Genomic DNA, 22,976 nt, shown 5'->3' on the forward strand with positions numbered 1-22,976 from the left:
AAGGTCTACTATTTCACTAAAATAAAACATAAATGAGTTTTTTTTATTTCTTGTTATAATTAGAATTCGTAGATTTAAGTTTTCATTTATTTCGGACTATTTAGGTTTTGCAAGTACATAAAATCAAATAATTCTTTACATCAGTGTTAGTTCGTTCAATCGTTCATTCCCGATATAGTTCAGCAATAGCGCATCACTAGACGTCATCTACACTAATATTATAAAGAGGAAAACTTTGTTTGTTTGTTTGTTTGTTTGTTTGTTTGTTTGTACTGAATAGGCTCAAAACTACTGGACCGATTTTAAAAATTCTTTCACCATTCGAAAGCTACATTATCCACGAGTAACATAGGCTATATTTTATTTTGGAAAAAAATAGGGTTCCGTAAGATATTTGGGTTTTTCGGACACAAGGTGTAAAAAATCAACCAGAAAAGTTACTTATTTTGCGTACGCTGCCTAAACTATAAAAGATAGAACCATAAAATGTTCTAATTAATTGTAGATCTTATAAATATCTACAAAAAAGTCCGCGACACACTATACCCATCTATGTCGAGTGAGGCACAGCAACCATTTTTTTATTTAAAAATCTTGAATTTTTTTTGGACTACATTTAAACGCGTTTATTTTACTCATGCTATTAATCCTTATCAAAATAAATGATTTCATCACTAAGAACAGTTTATGGAGATAATATTTGGTCTTTGAATGATTAAAATTGGACGTTTGGTTTTGAAGTTATGGCGAAATTAAAATATTACGATTTCTGCTGCACGGCCCGTTGTATTATATAAAGAGGTAATGTTGTTAAGTTTGTTTGTTGGGGGTAATCTTTAGAACTACTGAACCGATTTTAAAAATTCTTTCACCAGTAGAAAGCTACATTATTCCTGAGTGACATAGGCTATACGGAATCTTTAAAAACCTAAATCTACGCGGGCGAAGCCGCGGGGATCAGCTAGTTTCAAAATAAAGTCACGTGATCAGTACCATGGTATGCTATCTTAGAACTCTGCTGCTAAACTAGATTAATAGCGCCATCTAGGAGCTGGATTTAGAAATAATGTTCCAGTGTTAACATGGAAATTATTTTTAATGACAGTGTTAACATAATAAAAAATACTCAAGTTCCAATATTGTGAAAAATTAAATTAAAAACTTTCTTTTTATTTGGAAAAAAGAAATATTCAATTATTATAAATTTTGCTAAAATTAAGCTTTATTTTTAAAATAATAGTTAAATGTTCTTCAAATTCTAGATTTTCATATCTATGGTCAAGAAAACTGGGTGACAAGTGTCAGAAAAGTTTGAAATTTGAATTCATTTCATAACGAAATTCTACGGTGGTTCTACAGTTTTGGGAGTAATTTTATTTGATATTAAAGATTTCACGACTTTTGCTTTGCTTTCGGACTCCGACGATCCCTACGTTTATTATTTTGGCTTGTTTTTTGGACTACTGTTTCTTGTGTAAACGATAACTTGGCATTCCCCCTGAACTCTGTTGCAATCTGATTTTGTTTAGTGGTTTAGAAGTTTAGATTTGTAAAATGTCTCAATAAGTATGTTGTGTGCCTGGCTGTTCAACTGTTGCAGGCGATGGTAAGTAAATTCGTTCTGTTTTATATCAGAAAGTATTGCTTGCTGCCTCATATACTCAATTGATTCAATCGGAAGATTGCCCTTGAAAGTTATCATTTCAAGGATGCAGTGATGCAAGGATGCCTTTTTGACAAGATGCGTTAGCTCTAGCACCACAGTTTTGTTTAATTGCAAACGTGAGATGTAGGTACTAAACCCTAAAATGTTGATGTTTGAACAGTGACTTAATGTTTTTAGCACTTTTCTCAATAGAAATAAGCTATTAGTCGGATCACTATAATTAGATAAGCTTGATGTTTAATATCTTTACTTCATTATGTATTTCCAGGTATCTCACTGCACCGTTTCCCCAACCCAAATCAGCACATTGATTTGTTTCAAGTGTGGCTGAAGAAGATTGGGGGTCATGTAGCGGAATTAGATAAAGATTACATTTACAGCAACAGAAGGGTCTGTCGTAGACATTTTGAGGACATTTATTTGTACCCAACAAAGTTGTGTTCCCTAGCCATCCCATCACTCTGTTTAGCAGGTTGGTTAGACATTTTTAAAGTACCTTTGTAACTAGCAAATATTTTCACTTGCTAATTGGTATATTTTAGATATTATGTAACTTGTCACAGAATATCAGACAGCTATGGTTTCAAGTTAATTATTTACAAGAACTTTTTATGTAGAAACATGGACTGTATGAAGAATGTATTTACTTTATTATGGTTTTGATATTGATATTTTTATTTTAGAGAATATGGCTGCTGCTGAAGCAATAATTGTTTCTGAACCGCATACTAGCTCCAGTTTCATATCAAATTCTAATGAAATGGAAATGGCACCAGGTAATTATAAATCTTAAATCTAAATATATAAAAGGAAAAGGTGACTGACTGACTGACTGACTGATCTATCAACGCACAGCTCCAACTACTGGACGGATCAGGCTGAAATTTGGCATGCAGATAGCTATTATGATGTAGGCATCCGCTAAGAAAAGATTTTTGAAAATTTAAATCCCTAAGGGGGTGAAATAGGGGTTTGAAATTTGTGTAGTCCATGCGGACGAAGTCGAAAGCATAAGCTAGTTAGTACCCTATAATTTTAAATCGCCTTTAAGTTTATTTTTTAACATGGCAGATATGTATATGCCATACAATAGGAAATGCAAAAAAATAGTGTTTTTGATTTACATGATCATATCATTTCAATTTAATTAGATACTAATAGAATAGTGTAGTATAACTTAAATGAACTACTGATGTGAAAGTTTGATACCTTTCAAATCAAACATCATTTTTTCATTTCCATTGTTGGTAGCTTTAGTATTAACTAGTGACCTTACCTTCGCATGGGTAGCTTATTACAGTTTTCATGTGGATCTCTAATTTTTTGAAAATAAAATATAGCTTATGTTACTCAGGAATAATGTAGATTTCTACTTGTAAAAGATTTTTTTAAAATTGGTTGGTATAGATCATCGTATTATTATCTCATGTGTTATTTTTGGTATTTTGCAGGACTTGTTGCAACATCAAGTAAAGCAGTACCTGCAGTTGCTATTAAGTTAAACTCAAAGGACAATTTAAAAGGTATATCAGAATCCTTCGTTTAAACTAAAAAGTTTTTATAACTTACTTGGATTAGTTAAATATTATAACTGTGGTGATCATGCCATGCTTCATACTCTGTCTGTAGCAGACACTTTTAAAAACAAATTCATGTGGACAAAGTCTCAGGCATATCAAGTTGGGATCAATATTTTTTCTGCCCCAAAAATGCCAGGTTGTCTAAATAACTCTGTATAATATGACTTCAAGACAACAATATTATACACGGTCAGAAAGACTAGCAGCAGAATAACAGTAAAAAGGCTCTATTTTGATAACCCTAAGAATTTATTGCTCATTGATAATATCTTTAGTCATGATCAACTCATTGCCAGCTTATTACTGAGCATAGGTCTCCTCTAAGAGTGAGATGAGTTTAGGCCATCGTCTGCCATGCCGGTTTCCTTAAGATATTTTTTCGTTCACCATTAAAGCAAGTGATATTTAATTTCTTAAAATGCACATAACTCTGCAAAGTTAGAATTGATTGCACCCCCAACCTGTCGAAAAGTCATAGCTACTAGGCTGTTATACGATTGCACTGAATGACGAACCATGATTAATCATGGATGGATATTTGATGTCATTTTACTTTCAGCTAAGAAGTGGGTTCTCACCAAACAAGAGAAGGAACTCTGCAAAGAAATTTCAAATATGAGACATCAATTAAAAAAATGTCGAATACAGAAAGACTACTTTAAGAAGAAGGCTGCTATTAAACTTAAAAAGACCGAAGCATTTGAGCTTTTGATGAAAAATATGAGTGAAGAGACAAAAACTTTTTTTGCTATGCAAGTCACTCAATTTGGAAAGAAAGCAAAAGGAAGACGCTTCACAATTAAAGAAAAAATTCTTTCCCTTGCATTGTACAAGCGCAGTCCAAAGGCATATAGGTTTCTAAGTTCTTTTAGTGTTTTGCCTAAGAGAAAAACACTTTCTACTTTATTACAAAAAATAAACCTCAAGCCAGGTAAAACCGTGGAATTATTTGAAGAATTAAAGAAACCTGTAACAAAGTTAAATGACAACCATAAGTTTTGTACGATTATCTTTGATGAAATGGCAATTTCACCAAATTTAACCTACTGCAGAAAAAATGATGAAATTATTGGTATGGTGGATGACGGTGAGGAAAAAAAGAAGCAAATTTGTGACCATGTTTTGGTGTTTATGGTGAGAGGTATCATAAAAAAATTCAAACAACCAGTTTATTTCACATTTTGTAGAGGCTCTACTAAAGCAGACAGCTTAAAGGCACAAATAAAAACTGTCATAAGAGAAGTAGAAGCCACAAAGTTGTGGCCACTGTTTGTGACCAGGGGGCATCAAACCGAGCTGCTATAAACAGTTTACTAAATGAGACTAGAATAGAATATTTAAGAGACAACAAAGAATGGACTGGTGGGTTTTTTGAATTAAATAAAAAAAAGATTTTTCCTTTATTTGATGCACCCCATCTGATGAAGGGTATAAGAAATAATTTGTTGAACAAAAATTTAATGTTTACCCAAGATGGGAAGCAAAAAGTTGCAAAATGGCAGCATTTAGAAGAAATGTACCACAGGCAGCCAGGCTATAAAGGTGTCCGCTTGGTGCCTAAATTAACGGCGCAACATGTTGTGCCCAAACTAATACCTAAAATGAAAGTGAAACACTGCACTCAGGTATTCAGTCGGACAGTCGGCGTTGCTCTTGGATATATGGCAGGTACCTACTTGATTTGTATACTGATGTACATTGCTCTCTTTACCATTGTCAAAGTTGGTGGATTTTACTCTTTATGCAAGGTTTTCTACTTCATCATGATCATCATGATCACTCCACCGCCGGGTCACTACAGAGTACGGGTCTCCTCTTAGAGTGGGAAGGGTTTTGGGCAGTCTATCACGCTGGATCCCTGAAGCCCTGGATCGAACCCGTGACCGCCGAGTAGGAGACGACGTCATAACTACTAGGCTATCCAGCTTATTTGTGTATTGTGTTCCATTCTTATTAATTAGTAGAATAGAATATTTTAATTTTTACTTATTATAATTTATTTTATGAGTATTTAACATGTCCTTTTATTCTTTTTAGATTGTGGGCAACTTCCAGCTGAAAATAAAGACACGGCCGATTTGTTAATATTGATGGACGAATTATTTGATTCTGTAAATGGGAGTTACAGCAAAATAAGAAACGGTAAAATTTATAGAACTGCTGTAACTCCCAAATCTCCTCATCACCAGTTATGGAGAAAAAGTTTGCCAGTATTGAAGTCCATGGTCTTTGTTACAAAGGATGGGAGAAAAGCCTCTGTTCCATCAATTTCGAGCTGGATAAAAACAATTGAAGGGTTCCAGTTATTAATCAATCATTTAAAGTCCCTCAATGTAACTTCACTTTTGTTACGACATTTCAATCAGGACCCCTTGGAAAACTTTTTTGGTGCAATAAGAGCACAGGGCCATTCAAACAATATGCCAAATACATATGGGTTACAAACAGCATATAAGACGTTAATGGTAAATAATTTAACATCTCCTCATTCTGTCGGGGCAAATTGTGAAAAAGATGGGGACTTTTGCCTAAACAATTTAAAAAATCTTATAAAAAGTAGCGAAAAGAGTAACGAAGAAAACACAGAAAATATAGAAATAGATTTTAATGATTTGAACATTGAAAATATAAATACAAATAAACTAATTGAAGGCAAATCTCCGACAGATGTAGAGAGGTGTGCGGCAGTAGCATATTGCAGTGGATGGCTTGTGACAAAAGTGCAAAAAAAAAGTTTTCAAAAGTTGTCCTGAATGCATTGAAGTGTTTAAAAGTAAGGAACTGGAGGCTTTTCATAAACATATTAAAATTAGCGAATACAATGACAAAGGATGGCTATGTTATCCGACGAGAAACATTTTTGATTGCTTCGCTGAGATCGAAAATCACGTAATTGAAATTTTGAAAAACAGAAGTAATAAAAATAAAATACAAGAGTACGTAAAATTAATACTATTATCAAATATAAATTTTAACTTTATATCATGTAGCTCACATAGAGACAAAATTATTAATTTTTGACCAAGGAAACTGTCATTTTTTTTATAAATAACTGGTGCAAAGATATTAATTTTATTTTAAATGGAAAAATTCACTTTTTTGATTCAAGAGATCCACTTAAATGTGATGCTGATATTTATTATAAAAAAAAAAAATTGAAAAAGTTTAAATAACTTATAATAAGTTGTGTTTAATTTTTGAATTAAATTTGATTGGCGGGAGTTAAATGCCATTGTGATATTGGTAATTATCAGTATTGCCAAGATAAGTACCATTATCCATTCAAAACTCCCGCAAATCAAACACCACATTCCTACCTAATTTAAAAAACTATAAAGTATGTATATAGGTAGGTATATATACTGGGTATTGGCTGTATTTAGTACCAAACCCGTCTCCTAGATGGCGCTTTTCAAGTGGGCGCCTTGACGGCCCGACTTACCAGTCTATCTCCTATATACACTGTAGTCTGTGATCAGTACTGCCATATTTGTTATTGTTAGTTTTCAATTCTATTGGCATGGACTATACGTAATAGTTGGCAAAAAGATAGAATCTAGAGCCCTAAGACCAGTTTAAGAAAATGAGTCAAAGCTATCTATGGACAAGCACTGGACAAGACTTGGATCTGTGAGCTAGGAGCATGCTTGGATACAATTCCGTTATATTCAAATCAAAGTTTGAATTGTATAAATCTCGTATAGATAGATAAAACGATAAGAATTTAGAAACTTTCTTAACTACCTACATAAAACACTTAAGGGCGATGTTTCTAATACGCCGCAAGTGCTCAAATATTCCTTGGTCATTGTAAGTTATTGCTTGTTTCCTTATATTATCTGATTTAGATTTTTGATAGAACTCTTTGATTTTCATCAGAGATAAAAAGTAACCTATAGTACGCGGCAGGTAGAGATGGCAATCGGGGAGAGAATGCCCCGCACATACGCACAGCCCCATATCCTAATCCTAATAATATTATAAATGTGAAAGTGTGGATGTTTGGATTTGGATGTTTGTTACTCAATCACGCAAAAACGGCTGAAAAGATTTTGATGAAATTTGGAATGGAGATAGATCATACCCTGGATTAACACATAGGCTACTTTTTATACCGGAAAATCAGAGTTACCGCGGGATTTTGAAAAATGTAAATCCACGCAGACGAAGTCGCAGGCATCAGCTAGTATGTAATAAAATCGACACGTTATGTCATATTGGTAGTCAACCGTACTTCTATTCAATCCATTTTTATCAATGCCATGTACCTTCTTTCGTGACCAAGGCCGTATAAATGCGGCAGAAGGTCAATCGAAGGAACCTACCTATGTCGTATAATGTTAGAGCATTTCTGATAAACAATAACCCGTACCTGGCGGAGCCAGATACTGTAGTACTTGTACACAGCTGAGCGATTTTTCGACGTCGGTATATATTCGTAAAATTCCTTCCATCTGGCAGCACCGAGGGCCAAGGGTATACACTTATTGCATATTTGGAGCTCAAGCTACATCTACCTACTTTATTTGAGAACTGATAAGAGACTTTATAAATAAATATTTATTTTTACCTACTTCAAATATAGACTCCTAAAGAAAAAAAAATCGACCGCTAAACACACACCGCTAGGGAAAAAATCACGTAACTAAGAATATACCTATTAATTTTATTTGAAATTCAATAGCTTTGTAGAAATAATAGTTTTTTAACTTGAGAATTTTCCTAATGTGTACGTACAGTTAGTATATTACCTTGTCAAAGCCAAGCCGCGAACCTTCACGAAGGTCGAACGCTCATTCTTTTGTTTACTTTCCTTTGGGTAACTTCTGCTGCATTTTCAAAGAAACATTAAGTTACCTATATCTAAATGGGAAAATCGGGCAAAAAGTGCGTATTCTATTATGTTCCGTAACGTCCATTATCAGTGCTTCATATCATAGTTCATACTCATCTCCTCTTTATCTAAAAAAAACAAATAAATATTTTCGATTGTTCATATTTTACTTGATTTGCAGAACTAAATCAGACCGTATTAATGCGCTAAGAAAACAATACGACGCATTTCTTGATGAAGACAAAAAGCGTAAAAACAGAAATGAGTTCATTTTAGGTCGCCTTGAAAAAATGCGTTTATACACCCCTGCTGTGTTACCAGTTCACCATAATTTGGTAAGGTAACATAAAAATACCATCCATGTTAATGTTATTATAAAATCGAAAGTGTGCCTATCCGTCTGCTAGCTTTTTACGGGTCATTCGTTAAGCCGATTCTCGAAATTTGATACAGAGATAGCTTGCAGTCCGTCGGGAAAAAGTAGCCTTTTTCCCCGGAAAAACAAAAAGTTCCCACGGAATTTAGTAGCAAACCTAAATTCACGCCGAGCATCATATAATTTAATCCATACTGATATTATAAATGCGAAAGTGTGTCTGTCTATCTGTCTGTCTGCTAGCTTTTCACGGCCCATCCGTTTAACCGATTTTGATGAAATTTGGTACAGAGATTGCTTGTATAACGCTGAAGGAAGGACAAAGGCTATATTTATCCCGGAAAAATCAAAGAGTTCCCGCGGGATTAAAACACCTACATCGAACGAAGTCGCCGGTATAATCTAGTATAACATAAAATTTTACAGACATGGTGCTATTTAATTATTTCATTTTAGGGAAGTCCACAAATAGGAAAATATCATATTGTAACCAAAGAGCGACCAGAGTATCTAAGAAAAACAAGATTTGATGATAATTTAATAGTGCGCTCTACATCAACAGACGTTTTAACAGATTGTGCATTAAAAGATGAACAACAAATATTGCAAGAAATAAGTAAAAAATATATACTTATCCCAAAACTTCGACCTACAAATGAAAATGGTGGAACTTATTATAATCCATCGAGCGTAAGTAATGATGCTGATTGGAGAAATAAATATAATATTTTAGATGAGCTAAAGAAAGTTGAAAAGGAAGGATCATCAGATGTTTCAAAGGATACAGATATAACGCAAAATACTTTCAATAAAAGAGAAAACATTGACTTTGAATCGATAATAGCTACACCAGAAAACGGAAAAGAACAGAAACTAAACATCAACAAGGATCCAATTTATGACACACGACAAAATAATGAGAAAGGGCCAGTTACTGAATTACAATCTAATAATACTAAAAATTATCCTGACTATAATATTGAGCGCAAAACGTCTTTGGAAGACAAGCAAAATATAATTCCTGACAAAGTGAAAAATGCTAATTTCGAAAATAATGTTGGTTCACCAGGATTGAATCCTACAAACCAAGAACAACATTTTTCTGATTCAACTAAGGCCAGCAATGAATTGTATCCAAGTGAAAATGTAGTCAACGTTAAACTAAGAAATGAAAATAAGAACATTGAAAAGTTGAATAATAATCAAGTTCAAAATGTTCAACAAATAAAAATGAAAGTAGACAACAAGGTACCAACAAACACAGATCAACACAAGAATATAAATAATAAAACTTTTGTTCAAAACAATGCAGTCAAGCTAAGCAATGCCGAAATTGTCAATAGTAATACTACAGTGCCATTCATTGAGAAAGAAAATATTGATTTGAGTTTGAAAACCGTTGAAACAGTCGCACATCCTGTGGAAAGTATTGAAAATCTAGAAACTCGTTCTACTGGTCAAAATGAACCTGTGCCAGAAAATATTCACCAACAGGAATATGGACCCAATAACGAGACCACAATTGTTAGTGACGATATTCCTTTACAGATAAAAGAATTTGAAGCTGAACAAAAAGGAATGTTCTATACAGAAGAAACTGGGTACAATCAAAATGTTGATACTATGGGAAATAATGCACAAAATGAAGAATATACAAATGAACAATATTCTTATTATAATGAACCTCAACAAGAACAACCTTACTATGCAGAAATTAATGAACACGAAGAGTCGACGGAACGTTATGATCCCAATTACGAACAACAATATGGTGAAAATTATGAAGAAAATGACAATGTTGCTCAGTATGATAACCAGCAATATGTAGGGGATAGTTACGAAAATCAGCAAGAGGTAATGAAGGTTAATTATGAACAACAGCCAGACCAGCAAGAAATAACAAATGGAAATTATTATGACCAACAGCCAGGTCAACAAGATCTAACTAATGTAAATTATGAACATCAGCCAGTTCAGCAAGACCTAACTAATGTAAATTATGAACATCAGCCAGTTCAGCAAGACCTAACTAATGTAAATTATGAGCAACAAATAGGTCAGCGAGACCTAACTAATGTAAGTTATGAGCAACAACTAGGTAAGCAAGACCTAAATAATGTTAACTATGAGCAAGACTTCACTGATGTAAATTATGAACAACAGCTAGGTCAGCAAGACCTAACTAATGTAAACTATGAGCAACAGCTAGAACATCAAGACCTAACTAATATAAATAATGAGCAACAACAAGCTAAGCAAGACCTAACTAATGTTAACTATGAACAAGAGCCAGGCCAGCAAGACTTAACTAATCTAAATTATGAACAACAACCAATTAATTATGACTATGAACACTCTGCTCATCTCGGCAATCCTGACCAAAGCCAGATTCAAAATATAAATACTTATGACAGCCAAGCAAGTGAACTTGCGAACTATGAAACTCAACAATATAATGAAGTAGGTGAAGTTGAACCTACAATTCCAGACCAGAACATATATGAAAATCAACAAGACTATGTACAAATGCATACTGAACAAGAAGCAATGCAGAACATGGAACAACAACTTGATGGGGAGGAAGGATATACAGAAATACAAAATACATATCCAAGTGAGCATGCTGCTGCTGCTGTAAAAAATAATAGTCACATAAAACCAAACACTAAAGTAACTTAAACAGTAAACAAAACAAATTCATTTCCTTTGCACCTAAACATAGTAATTTTATTTTTATTTTATTAGTACTTAGATATATACTATATTTTATTATTGTTATGATAATTTGATATGTTTTATGATCTGAACTCGTTTTAATAATTTAATGTGCCATCAATAAATTATAAATAAAGTTTACATCATCAACTTTTATTTAATTTCTATGATTTAAAATATAACAAATCTACAAGTACGTAATTAATCATTATTTACTACTTTAGTAATGGTAGGCTTTCTAAAACAGGAGCTTGTTCAGGAACTAGAGCTTCCTTTGGTTCTTTCCAATGGTATGGCACCCAAGGCAGCCTCTCTAAACCTGTAGCCCAGTGATGAATTCTACATCTCACATTTACTTCTTCTTTATTATTTACCTGAAACATTGAAGTTAACATTGATAACAGAGAATCACTGTTTTGAGCAGCATCAAGTTTATACAGGTATATAATATAATCTTTCGCTACAGTTAAGTCAGATAAACTTTGTTTTTTTTAAGAATGTACAATTTTGACCATACAGAAATAGCTTGCATCCAGGACAAGGACATTTTAACTCAAAAAATCAAATTTCTCACGGGATTTAAAAAAAAATCGAATTTGGGAAATTCATGCGATCGAAATGGCAGGCATCATCTAGTAAATAAACAATTATACTTTATTTCAAGTAACAACTCATACAGGGACTCACACTAAGTTCTTACGAAATAGATTGATAAAATTTATGACTGTAGTTCATTAACATACTTTAACAGTGACTGCAAATTCCTTTTCCTGCAGGGAAAGGTCAGGTCCTTTAATTGTGACTGGAGGCATGGTTATTGCATGTTCAGGTACAACAAAACCAGCTTTTCGGAAAGATACTCTAACATGCCAAGGTTCCAGAATCCACGGTTGGGTCTTGCTCATTGTTATTTGTAATACTAATCGTGACAAGCAACCCAATGTCTAGAATATAAGAAGAATTTTTAAATAGGTTACTTCATAAAATAAAAAACCAAAGTGATTTATTATAACCATGGAACGAATAAGTAATGATTATAACTTTTAAAATGTTGGTTTGGACAACTCTGTAATTATTATTCTTTGTAAATGCAATAAAATTAAAATACAAAATATAAAAGGTCATACTAATATTTTTCATTATAGTGAGGTTTAATGTTGTGTTAAGGTCGAAACACACTTAAGCTGCGTTGCGTGACGTGGTGGCCCGTTGTTCCATACAAACTCATATAAACTATAGTTGACGTGTCGCGTCGCGTCACGCAGCGCAGCGTAAGTGCGTTTGGACCATTAGTGCTAGAAAGGTACTGAACAAATCCTGGTCAAAGAAGAAGCTGACAAAAGACTCTAAATTAGAGTGTCTTTCAGTCTGTTATTATCGTGGTCCTACTGCTTAACCAATTTTGAAGAAATTTGGTACAGAGATAGCATGCTTCCAGGGAAAGGATCTGGCACCCCAAAGATGGGCTTAGGCTAGCCTAATACTTATCCCAGATTGAGGAGTTTTTACAAGGTTTTAAAAAAACCTAAATCCACAGACAATGAAGCAGGCATCTATAAATTATATATTTCATACAGTAGATACTAGTATTTCCCTGATTTGGCTGGTTGAAATGATGATGTAGTTTTTGTGTAAACTTTTCGAGAAATCTAAAATATTTAAATTACTTATAACAATTTTAAAGATTAGTAAAAAAATATATACCCTTTGAACATAAGGAGAACTATATTCAGACTCAGTTTTAGGTTTGTTTTCATCTACTTTGTGTTTAGCCAAGTTCTCAGGGCTTGCATACATGGCTAAGCCAGGCATGAGGAAATCTCTGTAGGCAATTGTTGGACGCAGAGTCAAGACATCCCCAGCATCGCCAACACCTAAAAAGTTAATTGTTCTATTATAACAATTATTTGTGTCACAAAGGGGTGGTATTTTGAATTCTGAGCAAAGCAAAGGATTCTATAGTCGAACCCCGAGCGCAGTGAGGGATTAAGTAGAATCTTGAATTTAATGGTTTTAAAAATATTTAACAATAATCAGCAACTTGTTTTGCTTACCATCCACAAATTGGCTTAAAATTACTTTTACATCAGGTTGTTTTGTAACGTTAGTGTCTTCAACTAAATCATATACAAAGTGTCTCGCTCTTAATTTGGATGGCTTGCCATTTTTCTTATGCAGTGGTGGAGGCCATTTTCTCTTCAGTATAAATGTATTCTGCAATGGAAATTAAATGGATTAATATACATATGAAAAACTGGATAAGTGAACTTACTTGCATAGATATATATTTTTAAATTAAGACATTAGGTCTATAATGGGGCTGATTCTCTTGTACACAATCTCTAAACTAAGCTAAATTAACAGGTCTAAATCTAGTGCTATCCTTTTCCTCAAGCAACATTATGACAGAGACAGCAATAGATTTAGACGTGTCATTTTAGTTTAGTTTAGAGGTTGTGTACAAGAGAATCGGCCCCAATGATGAATATCTAATATTTTAAGCCAAGTATTTATGTATGTACCTAATATGAATCCATATTTTATAAAATATTAAGTTCTATACTTACCCTTGTTTGTTGGAAAAGTAAATTAGGACCCGCAACGATGACTTTATTCAATGGCAAACGAAAGCTGAACATGCTAGTTTGAATTCACAATTAATTTAAGATTCAAAGGGAGTTAATCTTAATTATTTTATTTTTATGCTCAGGGATTGGGTTATGGGTTATGTTTCTGCTCCGGATAAGTGGTCTGTGTTTTTATTATTAAATTTATTTTACGGCCCTGGATGTAAACCTCAGAGTAAATACCTGGTACAAAATGACTCCTCACGCGACATTTTGGGTCAACTGTCACAAGCGTAGATAGAATAATAGGTAGATGTAAGTACCTTGTACCTTGTAACCGCGTATGAGATAGCGATAGCACGACGTAACGATGAATAACACGACAATTATTACCATTGTGTAGTAGTCAATATTTGTATTAACCGATCAACAATATTTGTATTAAACGTTTTTTATGTGAAAACAAGTAAATTACTCATGAGAAATATAATTACGCCACGAATTCTCAAAGTTTGTTTTGCAACTTCTTGTATGGAAGTTGCATGTATTCTTGACAAAAACCAGTTACACGATAAGAGACAAAAATAGGTTAGCTGCGTCTCTGTTTATCACATTAGTTACTTTATCTGTGCTCTCTTTTTACTGCGAATGAGAAAGCAAACGTTCCTGCATCTACTTTTATTACTTTATCTACGGTCACTAGTCAAAATCGTCGGTAGTGCGCCAAGGAGTATATAATCACTATACTGTGCGCTGGGCGCAAGGCGCCATAGAGTAGTATTATATTAGGATTTAGGGTACAAATTACAATATACTCTTTGCATCACCTTTGCATTTTATAGTAGTAGTATATAGTAGTAGTATCCCTATTAATCTGTGGCAAGGCGCAAGCAAAGCAACCAAGCCAGGGCCGTAAAATAAATAAAAAATAAAAAAAAAAGCAACCAAGCAAAAAAAGTTTATCACAAAGTAGCAAAAAAGCAAGCGAAGCGAAAAGTATTTTCAAGAGTTCAAATATCTGTAATAATTGATCTTCATCATATTAATGTGAAGTGAATTGAATCTGAAGTTTTGCGTTACCTCAAAAATTGTAGCTTCTATTTGGCTACTAACAAAACATGGACGATGAAGCCAGTTCTGATTTACAGGTAGGAATTGAGGTTATAGAAGTTGTCGTTGTGCATTTCGGCCATGGTGTATAAATATAATATTCACATTGTTTTAGAAGTGTTTGTCGGAGGGGCCGATGGATACTGACGAAGGACCATTGATTAACGAGAATTCGAACGGATTGTCGCATCTATTGACGGACGGTGAATTTAACAGTGTTGACGCTGCGGTCGACGAGTCGTCTACATCGAACCAAGCTTTCCTTAACGCAGTGGAACTGTCCACGGGCAGTGTCGGTGACTACTTAGACAACAATACTGAAGGTTTCAATACCGATTCCTTTGACGTTGGCGACAATGCCGTCAACTTTCCCAGTGACTCGTTGAACAACGTGCTGTCTGACGGAGATTCACGTTTGAGTGCCACATACAGAATGAATGAAGTGGATCTAGAACTCCCAGAGACTGAGAAAATTGACACAGAACTTGCAAGCGAGACAGCTGCTTCAGAAGATATGTTAAAGCAAAATAATGGAAGTGCTGAGATTGTACAAGAAAACAGTGAGGATGCGATAAATGAAGACATTGTTGAGAAAACAGTTGTTACTGAAAGTGAAGATGCACAGGTAAAAAATATTTAACTTGAAAACATAACCTTATCAATTATGCCAGCTGATTCTTTGATTCAATTATATTTTATTGATAGTTATTAAATGACCAATTGCCTCATAATATTTGAAAGCAGCTATTGCTAAGTTTTGTAACTAGATTATGGTTGTGACCATGTTCCTTAGTATTTTTAAGACAATTAATTATTATAAGTTTGTTTGTTTTGTTTGAAAAATGTCTTTATTAATAATTAACAAAAATATATACATAGTTTATGACCTATTAACCTAGGATAAACACATAAAAATATAATTAAACATAGTTTGGCAGGCTAAGACGCCCCTTTCAAACTTACCAGCTTCATATTTTACCGTTCTATTTACACCATAAATACACCAACAATAGGATAAAAATTAGTTATGCTAACCTTCTTCTTCTTCTTTCTTCTTTGGGGCTATACAGGTCCTTATTATCCCTGAATCACTGCGACCGTCTCCGATCTATTGTGTTAGCCTCCACTTCACATTTCCTTGTCAAATCCAGTGGCCGCCAGATATAGCAGCACCTTCTTGACTGGAATTGAAGTAACATCCTCCGGATAAATGATGTGTCTCCCTAGGTGGACGCTACGTTTGTGCATCAGAGCAGGGCAGAAGCAGATAATGTGCATCGGAGTCTCGGGAGACTCGTGGCACAGCCTGCAGATGTCCGAGCCCTGGAGCTTAAGGTTATACATGTGCCTTTTCAGGCCACAGTGACCCGTTAAAGCTCGCACCAGGATGCACATGTTACTTCTGTTAAGCGACAGCACCTCAGATGCTACCTTCTTGCTGAAGGATTTAACCATCGCTTTCGAGTGGTTTAACCCTGGCAAGTTTCTCCAGCGGTTGAGTGTGTCATAGTAGCAATAGGTTAGGAGGGTGAGTTGAACCAGGCTTTTAGGTATACCGCAGACAGGCTCTGGGCCTATCTGACGTGCCTTTGCGCCTGATTTTGCCAGAATGTCCGCATTTTCGTTGCCTACTATTCCGGCGTGCCCTGGCACCCATCTTAGAACCACCCTGTTGTGTTGGGCCAGGGTGTTTAAGTTTACTCTGCAGTTTTCAACCAGTCTCGAGTTAACAACCTCTGAAGACAGAGCTGAAAGAGCTGCTTGGCTATCCGAATGAATGTAAATCGTTTTATTGACGTGGTTGTGTTGCAGGATGGTTTCCACACATATTATTATGGCGTATACCTCCGCCTGGAAAATAGATGTATAGGCCCCCAGGTTACGGTACAGTTTGATCCTGGGTTTCTCTCCATAGATTCCACATCCTACGTCTTTGCCTGACTTTGAGCCATCGGTGAACCATTTTAAACATCCCGATGGCCATGTGATTTTGTTGTTTGTCCAATCCTCCCTATCTGGGATTTCCACAGAAAAGGATCTCTGGAAGTTGTATTTTGGGATCATCGTGTCTGACGGCATTCCCAAAACTGGAATCTCGAGTACTGAGTTCTGCAAGTCCCTCAGTGTTTTAGATAGCCAATTCACCTTTCCTTGGCTAATCAGCCTATACATGCCCATTCTCGCCTCCTTCATCAAATACAGGAAGAGAGGAGGTAAGTTGAGAAGAGCTTCTAAGGCTGCCCCCGGAGAGGTGCTCATAGCTCCAGTGATAAGTAGGCAAGCAGTTCTTTGGATACTGCCAAGTTTATACTGGGTTGTAACCTGCGTCAATTTGCTACACCAAACCACGGAGGCGTACGATATCATCGGCCTCACAATGGCTGTATAGAGCCAGAAGGTCACTTTTGGTTTAAGTCCCCATCTTGCTCCCGCAAATCGACTACATATGCCTAAAGCCGATTTAGCCTTTTTGAGCACTCCATCGACATGCGAATTCCAGGTCAATTTCTGGTCTAAAGTGATGCCCAGATATTTGACCTCGCATGAGAATGGTATGCTCCTATTGTTCAGCTTCGGCGACTCGAGTTTATCAAGGTTACGCCTTCTAGTGAATGGTACTATCACTGTCTTCTCCGCGTTGACAGCTAGTTGGTTTTCTCTGCACCATTTTTCGATGGTGTTAAGTGCTCCCTGCATGAGATACGAGATCGTGCTCTGGCAGTTCCCACGTACCATTACCACCAGGTCATCAGCATATCCCTGCGTGTCGATACGGAGTTCAGCCATCTCATACAGTAGTTTGTCTACAGCAAGAGTCCACAGCAGGGGCGATAAGACGCCTCCTTGCGGGCATCCTCTTGTTGTGAGCACTTCAATCGAGATGTTATTTAGCTCAAATTTGGCTATGCGATTCGAGAGCATTGCCTCCACCCATCTGGTGGTGGTCGTATCGGCCAGTTTATCGGCCAGCCCATCCACCAGTGTACGGGTTGGAGTGTTGTCAAATGCCCCCTCGATGTCTAGAAACGCCGCGAGGGCGATTTCTTTGTCCTCCAGAGCCTTTTCAACCTTGTCGACAAGGTTCAGCAGGGCCGTTTCCGTAGATCGTCCCCTGCAGTAGGCATGCTGGGTGTAGTGTATAGGCTTCTCGATGAGAAGCGTATCCCTTATGTACCTGTCAAGCATCTTCTCCATCGTTTTCAGTAGGAACGAGGAGAGGCTGATGGGTCTGAAGGACTTTGGTAACCCATAGTCCTTCTTCCCTGCTTTAGGTATAAAAATGACCTTCACTGTGGTCCAAGCCTCTGGTATGTAACCCCAGGCATAACTCGCCCTAAAAATCTTTACCAGGATTGGGATCAATAGTTCCACGCCTCTCTGCAATAGCAGGGGCGTAATGCCATCGATCCCGCTCGATTTGTTAGCGCTGAAAGAATTGATGGCCCACCTCACGGCCCCGGGTCTAAAGACAATGGCAGCTCTCCTCCAGTCCTCTGAGCGGGGCCGGTGTGGAGCGCGCGCCAGAGTGCGACTAGCGTTCAAGGAGACCGCTCCCGGGAAGTGAGTTCTAGCCAGCAGTTCAAGGGTTTCCTTCTCATTTGAAGTGAATGAGCCGTCTGGTCCCTTTAAAAGTCCCAGTTGGCTCGGAGAGGCCTTGGAGAGCAATTTGTGGAGTCTCGCGCTTTGAGGCAGACAATCGATTTCCTCACAGAACCTCCTCCACGATGCTCTCTTGGCTCTCCTGATCTCTTTACTATATTCCGTCAGGGCTTTCCTATATATATCCCATTCATTGGTCCTTTTAGCCCTGTTGAATAGTTTCCGTGTTTTATCACGGAGTCTTTTTAACTTCGAATTCCACCACGGTGTTTTCCGCTTCGAGGTCCTGACCTTGAGGGGGCAGCTGTCCTCGAAGGCTTTGATCATACCCTCGGTGACAGCCTCCACCGCAAACTCAAGACACTCCAGCGTTTTGATACTCTTAGGGGTTAACCTCAGATTTTCCTCTAGGTTCTCAAGATATTTGGCCCAAGAGGTGCACTTTGGATCCCTAAAAGTTAGCGTTTCCATCTCAGACACAGTTGTCAAAGCGAAGCTTATGTGCCTGTGGTCTGACATGGAAACTTCTGTACTTACCTCCCAATTTGTTATGTATCTGGTTAAGTTAGTAGTAGCAAAGGTGATGTCTAGTACCTCCTGTCTGACTCTCGTAACAAAGGTAGGAGTACAGCCCCTGTTCAAGAGCTGGAAGCCATTTGCGAGAAGAAAATCGTAGAGGTACTCACCTCTGTCGTTGGTGTCGCTGCTTCCCCAGGCTTCGTGATGGGCGTTAGCATCGCATCCCACCAGTAGTTCCGCGTCGTGTTTCCGGGCGTAATCGACCACTGGAAACAGGTCAACTGCGGGATTATCAATCTCACCGGGTAGATAGGCCGAGCAGACAATGATTCTGCGCCCTTCCCACCCCCTGAGATTGACGTAGGCTGCCACTAGGTCATCAGTACAAAGTTCTGGAACAGGCAGGAAGTTCACGTTTTTGTTAAAAACAATGCAGGCTCTGGGTCTGGTGCCACTGGTACACGCTGCTATGCTAACCTTAGTACACCGGTTATCACTTGTAAACATATTTTTTTACATTTAAAGCACTATTTCTAATATTCTAACATAAGTACAAAATTTAGGTAAGTAGTTAATTTAACTAATCACTAATCCTATATTTTTTATTTAACGCTGGTTGAGGGTAAAGCGCGGAACTACTGACTCGCCGCGCGATTACCCGTCGCGCGTTCACTCAAACATCACATTCAATCGTTCAGTAAATAGTGATGTGGGAGTCGGTATCGATTGTACTTATCGATGTATGATAAGTCTTTCGCCCGGCTCCTACCAATTGCGTTTTTATAAGTAGTAACATTGTTTATAGCCAATAGAAGAAGGAGAGGAAGAAGCAGTTCTTAATAAAGATGAAACCCAAGATACTGTTGATAATGATGAGAATAGCACTAATGAGAATAATGACACCAAACCTGATGATAATACTGAAACAGATGACAAAAGTGCAAATGATGAGAAACCTGAGTTGCAAGAGAATGCAAATGTCAATGAAAATACAGAAGTCATTGAAAATACAGGAATCCATGAAAATGCAGAGCTTAATGACTCTGCACTAACAGAAGGCAATGAAAATGCAGAAGTCAGTGAAAATGCTGAGTACAAAAAAATTACAACAGAAAAAGAAAAATCTGAAGTTGAAGATAATACAGAAGTTAGTAAAATAGAAGAAAATATTGATGCAGAAGACAAGACAGATGCTGAAAATAAGGTGGAGCAACCTGTGTCAGATGAGAAGATGGAAACTGATGATAAATCTGAAGGAGTTGAGAAAAAAGAGGTAGGTAATTATGAATCCCCTAAACACTGAAACTTTGTTGTCATATTATGCACTTTTCTCTTGCAATATCAAAAACTAATAATTATAAAATTATTCCCTATTTTGTGCTCTGCGCACCATTTTTTTTCTAGTGATTTAATTGTATTAAAGAACATAACATTGAATTTTGGTTTGAATATTTATCAATTAGGGTGCTGAGCTGAGGTATTGTTGCCTAGTTGTGATAATGGATATAGATTGTGATTGTTTAGCAACATTTGCTTACTGGATGGGTGACCTACTTTGGAGTTCTTAATTTGAGTTTTTCGTTGCCTCCGAGTACATTAAGCCATTAGTCCCAGTTATTATCACTAACATTTGATAATAGCTGTAAAAACTGAGAGGAAATCTTGTTCTCATAGTTGATTTGTATGTGAAGAAACTCCTACCATTATGTGATTAATGGAAAGTGGTCATAACCCTCAGCAATAAAGGATACAACACAAGTGTATTGCATTGCTATTAATAATTTGTAATTACACTAGCTTCTGCCCGCGGCTTCGCCCGCGTGGCCTACAGGAAACAAATGGCATTTTTTTATTCAGTAACAAACATTATAACATCAGGGCGAGCACCTTGCACCAGCACCGAATAACACATATAACCTTCCAACCCCCATTTCATCCCTTTCGGGGGGGGATTTTCTCTGTTGTTTCTTAGCTGACACCTAACCTTAAGAAAAAACCTACTTTCCAAATTTCAAGTAATTTAATATCAATAATTAAGACTGTCCCAGACAAACTTTCATCCCCTATTTTACCACCCTTTTGGGTGAATTTTCCAAGGATCCTGAAACACGTATTTCTTCATTTGAGACAGAAAACCCAAATACCAATTTTCATGCAAATAACTTGATAAATGACGAACTGTCATACAACTTTACATCCCCCATTTAACCCACTTAGGGGTGGAATTTCGAAAAATCCTTAGTGGATACCTACTCTTTACAATGAATAGACCGTCCAAATTTCATGTCTTTAGGACCAGCGGTTTACGCTGTGCGGTGATATATATGTCAGTCAGTCAGGACTTTGAATTTTATATATATAGATTATTAATTGAACTTACAAAGGTTGGCGGGGCTGAAGAAACAGAAGTGGTGTCTGAGGATGAATTGCCTGCCGTACAAAAGCCAAGTGTGAAGGATGCTGAGAATGTCTCAGACGATGAGCTGCCCGGCCCCAAGCCTGCTGAACTTCCAGCTGATACTGAGGTTAGTTCATACTTGCTTAATATTACTAAAATAATGATAAATATATTATATTAAGTTAATTGGGCTTGTTATTTAGGCTGAGATCTATAAAGCATACCTTGATTTAGTTCAGACTTTATTTAGAGAGAAATCTGATAGCTTTATGTGTGTAATAATTTCATTCAATTTATAGCCATTTAAGCACCAAGGTTTTTTGATATCTTACAACATTGACCATACCTCAAATACAGACCAAAAAGTTTTCCTGCACTATAATATAATTGTTTTTAGGGTTCTGTAGATCAAAAGGAAAAAGGAACCCTTATAGGATCACTTTGTTGTCTGTCTGTTTGTCTGTCGTGTCTGTCAAGAAAATTTATGAGGTGCGTTGACCTAGAACCATGAAATTTGGCAGGTAGGTAAGTCTTCTCGCACAAGTAAAGGTATAACTCTGAAAACCGTGAATTTGTAGTTACATCACAAAAAAACTGCCCAAGTACGAGTCAGGCTCTGAGGGTTCTGTACTACAGTCGTTTTTTCGACATTTTGCACGATAATTCAAAAACTATGATGCATAAAAATAAATAAAAATATGTTTTAGAATGCACGCCCTTTCATATGATATAGTTATCTTACTTCAAAAATTGAAAATACTAATTCATGACCACAATTTAATTTTTTTTTGTGTGATGTAACCCTAAATTCACGGTTTTCAGATTTTTCCCCTTATGTCTGCTATAAGACCTACCTACCTGCCAAATTTTATGATTCTAGGTCAATGGGAAGTACTCTGTAGGTTTCTTGACATACTGACAGACAGACAACAAGTGATCCTATAAGGGTTCCGCTTTTCCTTTTGAGGTACGGAACCCTAACAAAGTTACTGTTAACTGGTGGCCTTTACAAAATTTACAACCTAAAAACACAACCTAAAAATTTTGTAGGTTGTGTCAGAAGATGAATTGCCTGCATCTAAAAAAGAGTCTCGAAAACGAAAGCCCGACGAAGCGAGAGACGGCTATGATCCCGGTTCACCGACATCTGAGAGTGAATCTGCTGGCAAGAAACAAGCTGTTGCAAAGGTAAATTATTAATTTTGATATTTTCAATGATAACACCTTCAATTTTAGAGTTTTTATCTTCAACGATCAGCGATTTAGCGACTGCATCGGTGCTGCATCGCATTTTGTCGACTTCCTGCGTTCGATCGCTGCTTGAAATTGGACATCTTAGCGATTGTTTCGATGCTGCAACTCGTTTTGACGACTGTTTGAGTTCGTTTGGTATAGGACGTGTGTATTGCAATAATAAATAACATCGATTTTATTACTACAACTACAGAGATTGTATGTGTTGAGTGGAGCATTTAATCGCGGCGGCTTCCGAAACAAAACTAAACAACAACAACTTTGCCGATCGCTGATGCTAAAAGCGGCGTGTTTCATTGCCCTTACTTTAGACCAGCGTTTCCCATTTGCTGGGTCGCGACCCAGTACTGGGCCATC

General features: G+C 36.6%; 3 protein-coding genes across 6 annotated transcripts in view; 2 read left to right on the forward strand and 1 right to left on the reverse strand.

The window, feature by feature from the left end:
• Positions 1-6,745: 6,745 nt before the first annotated feature.
• Positions 6,746-11,312, forward strand: LOC117990828 (asparagine-rich protein-like). Of its 3 annotated transcripts, none has more exons than XM_069504788.1 (3): positions 6,746-7,056; positions 8,262-8,415; positions 8,913-11,312. In XM_069504788.1, exons 1-3 carry the CDS (start codon positions 7,013-7,015, stop codon positions 11,133-11,135), a joined length of 2,421 nt encoding a protein of 806 aa, XP_069360889.1. In that variant the 5' UTR covers positions 6,746-7,012; the 3' UTR covers positions 11,136-11,312. The 3 variants fall into 3 exon arrangements, with proteins under 3 accessions (XP_069360889.1, XP_069360890.1, XP_034834213.1); XM_069504789.1 differs by lacking the exon at positions 6,746-7,056 and adding an exon at positions 7,731-7,887; XM_034978322.2 differs by lacking the exon at positions 6,746-7,056 and adding an exon at positions 7,904-8,133.
• On the reverse strand, positions 11,309-13,925 carry mRpL9 (mitochondrial ribosomal protein L9). Its single transcript, XM_034978427.2, has 5 exons — positions 13,739-13,925; positions 13,226-13,385; positions 12,876-13,045; positions 11,915-12,115; positions 11,309-11,545 (listed from the first exon to the last, which is right to left on the reverse strand). Exons 1-5 carry the CDS (start codon positions 13,808-13,810, stop codon positions 11,387-11,389), a joined length of 762 nt encoding a protein of 253 aa, XP_034834318.1. The 5' UTR covers positions 13,811-13,925; the 3' UTR covers positions 11,309-11,386.
• Positions 13,926-14,618: 693 nt separating this feature from the next.
• The window catches only part of Prp39 (pre-mRNA processing factor 39), a 33,027-nt gene continuing 24,669 nt past the window's right edge, over positions 14,619-22,976 (forward strand). The window contains exons 1-5 of one of the 2 annotated variants that reach the window (XM_069504456.1): positions 14,619-14,886; positions 14,964-15,473; positions 19,773-20,240; positions 21,352-21,492; positions 22,416-22,553. In XM_069504456.1, the coding sequence (XP_069360557.1) occupies positions 14,857-14,886; positions 14,964-15,473; positions 19,773-20,240; positions 21,352-21,492; positions 22,416-22,553 (1,287 nt within the window). In that variant the 5' untranslated portion in view covers positions 14,619-14,856. The remainder of the gene's footprint in view (positions 14,887-14,963; positions 15,474-19,772; positions 20,241-21,351; positions 21,493-22,415; positions 22,554-22,976) is intronic. The other variant, XM_069504457.1, reaches the window with a different exon arrangement.

Source organism: Maniola hyperantus, chromosome 18 (assembly GCF_902806685.2).
Source record: "Maniola hyperantus chromosome 18, iAphHyp1.2, whole genome shotgun sequence".
NCBI lineage: Eukaryota > Metazoa > Arthropoda > Insecta > Lepidoptera > Nymphalidae > Maniola > Maniola hyperantus.

What these genes read in the sequence shown, in the direction of transcription:
- mRpL9 (XM_034978427.2), bottom strand. Translation starts at nt 13,810, where the DNA reads ATGTTCAGCTTTCGTTTGCCATTGAATAAAGTCATCGTTGCGGGTCCT. An exon ending in TACTTTTCCAACAAACAAGG is followed by an intron (nt 13,386 to 13,738) that starts GTAAGTATAGAA and finishes TTTCCATTGCAG; the next exon opens with AATACATTTATACTGAAGAG. An exon ending in TTTAAGCCAATTTGTGGATG is followed by an intron (nt 13,046 to 13,225) that starts GTAAGCAAAACA and finishes TTAACTTTTTAG; the next exon opens with GTGTTGGCGATGCTGGGGAT.
- LOC117990828 (XM_069504788.1), top strand. Translation starts at nt 7,013, where the DNA reads ATGTTTCTAATACGCCGCAAGTGCTCAAATATTCCTTGGTCATT. An exon ending in TCAAATATTCCTTGGTCATT is followed by an intron (nt 7,057 to 8,261) that starts GTAAGTTATTGC and finishes CTTGATTTGCAG; the next exon opens with AACTAAATCAGACCGTATTA. An exon ending in TACCAGTTCACCATAATTTG is followed by an intron (nt 8,416 to 8,912) that starts GTAAGGTAACAT and finishes ATTTCATTTTAG; the next exon opens with GGAAGTCCACAAATAGGAAA.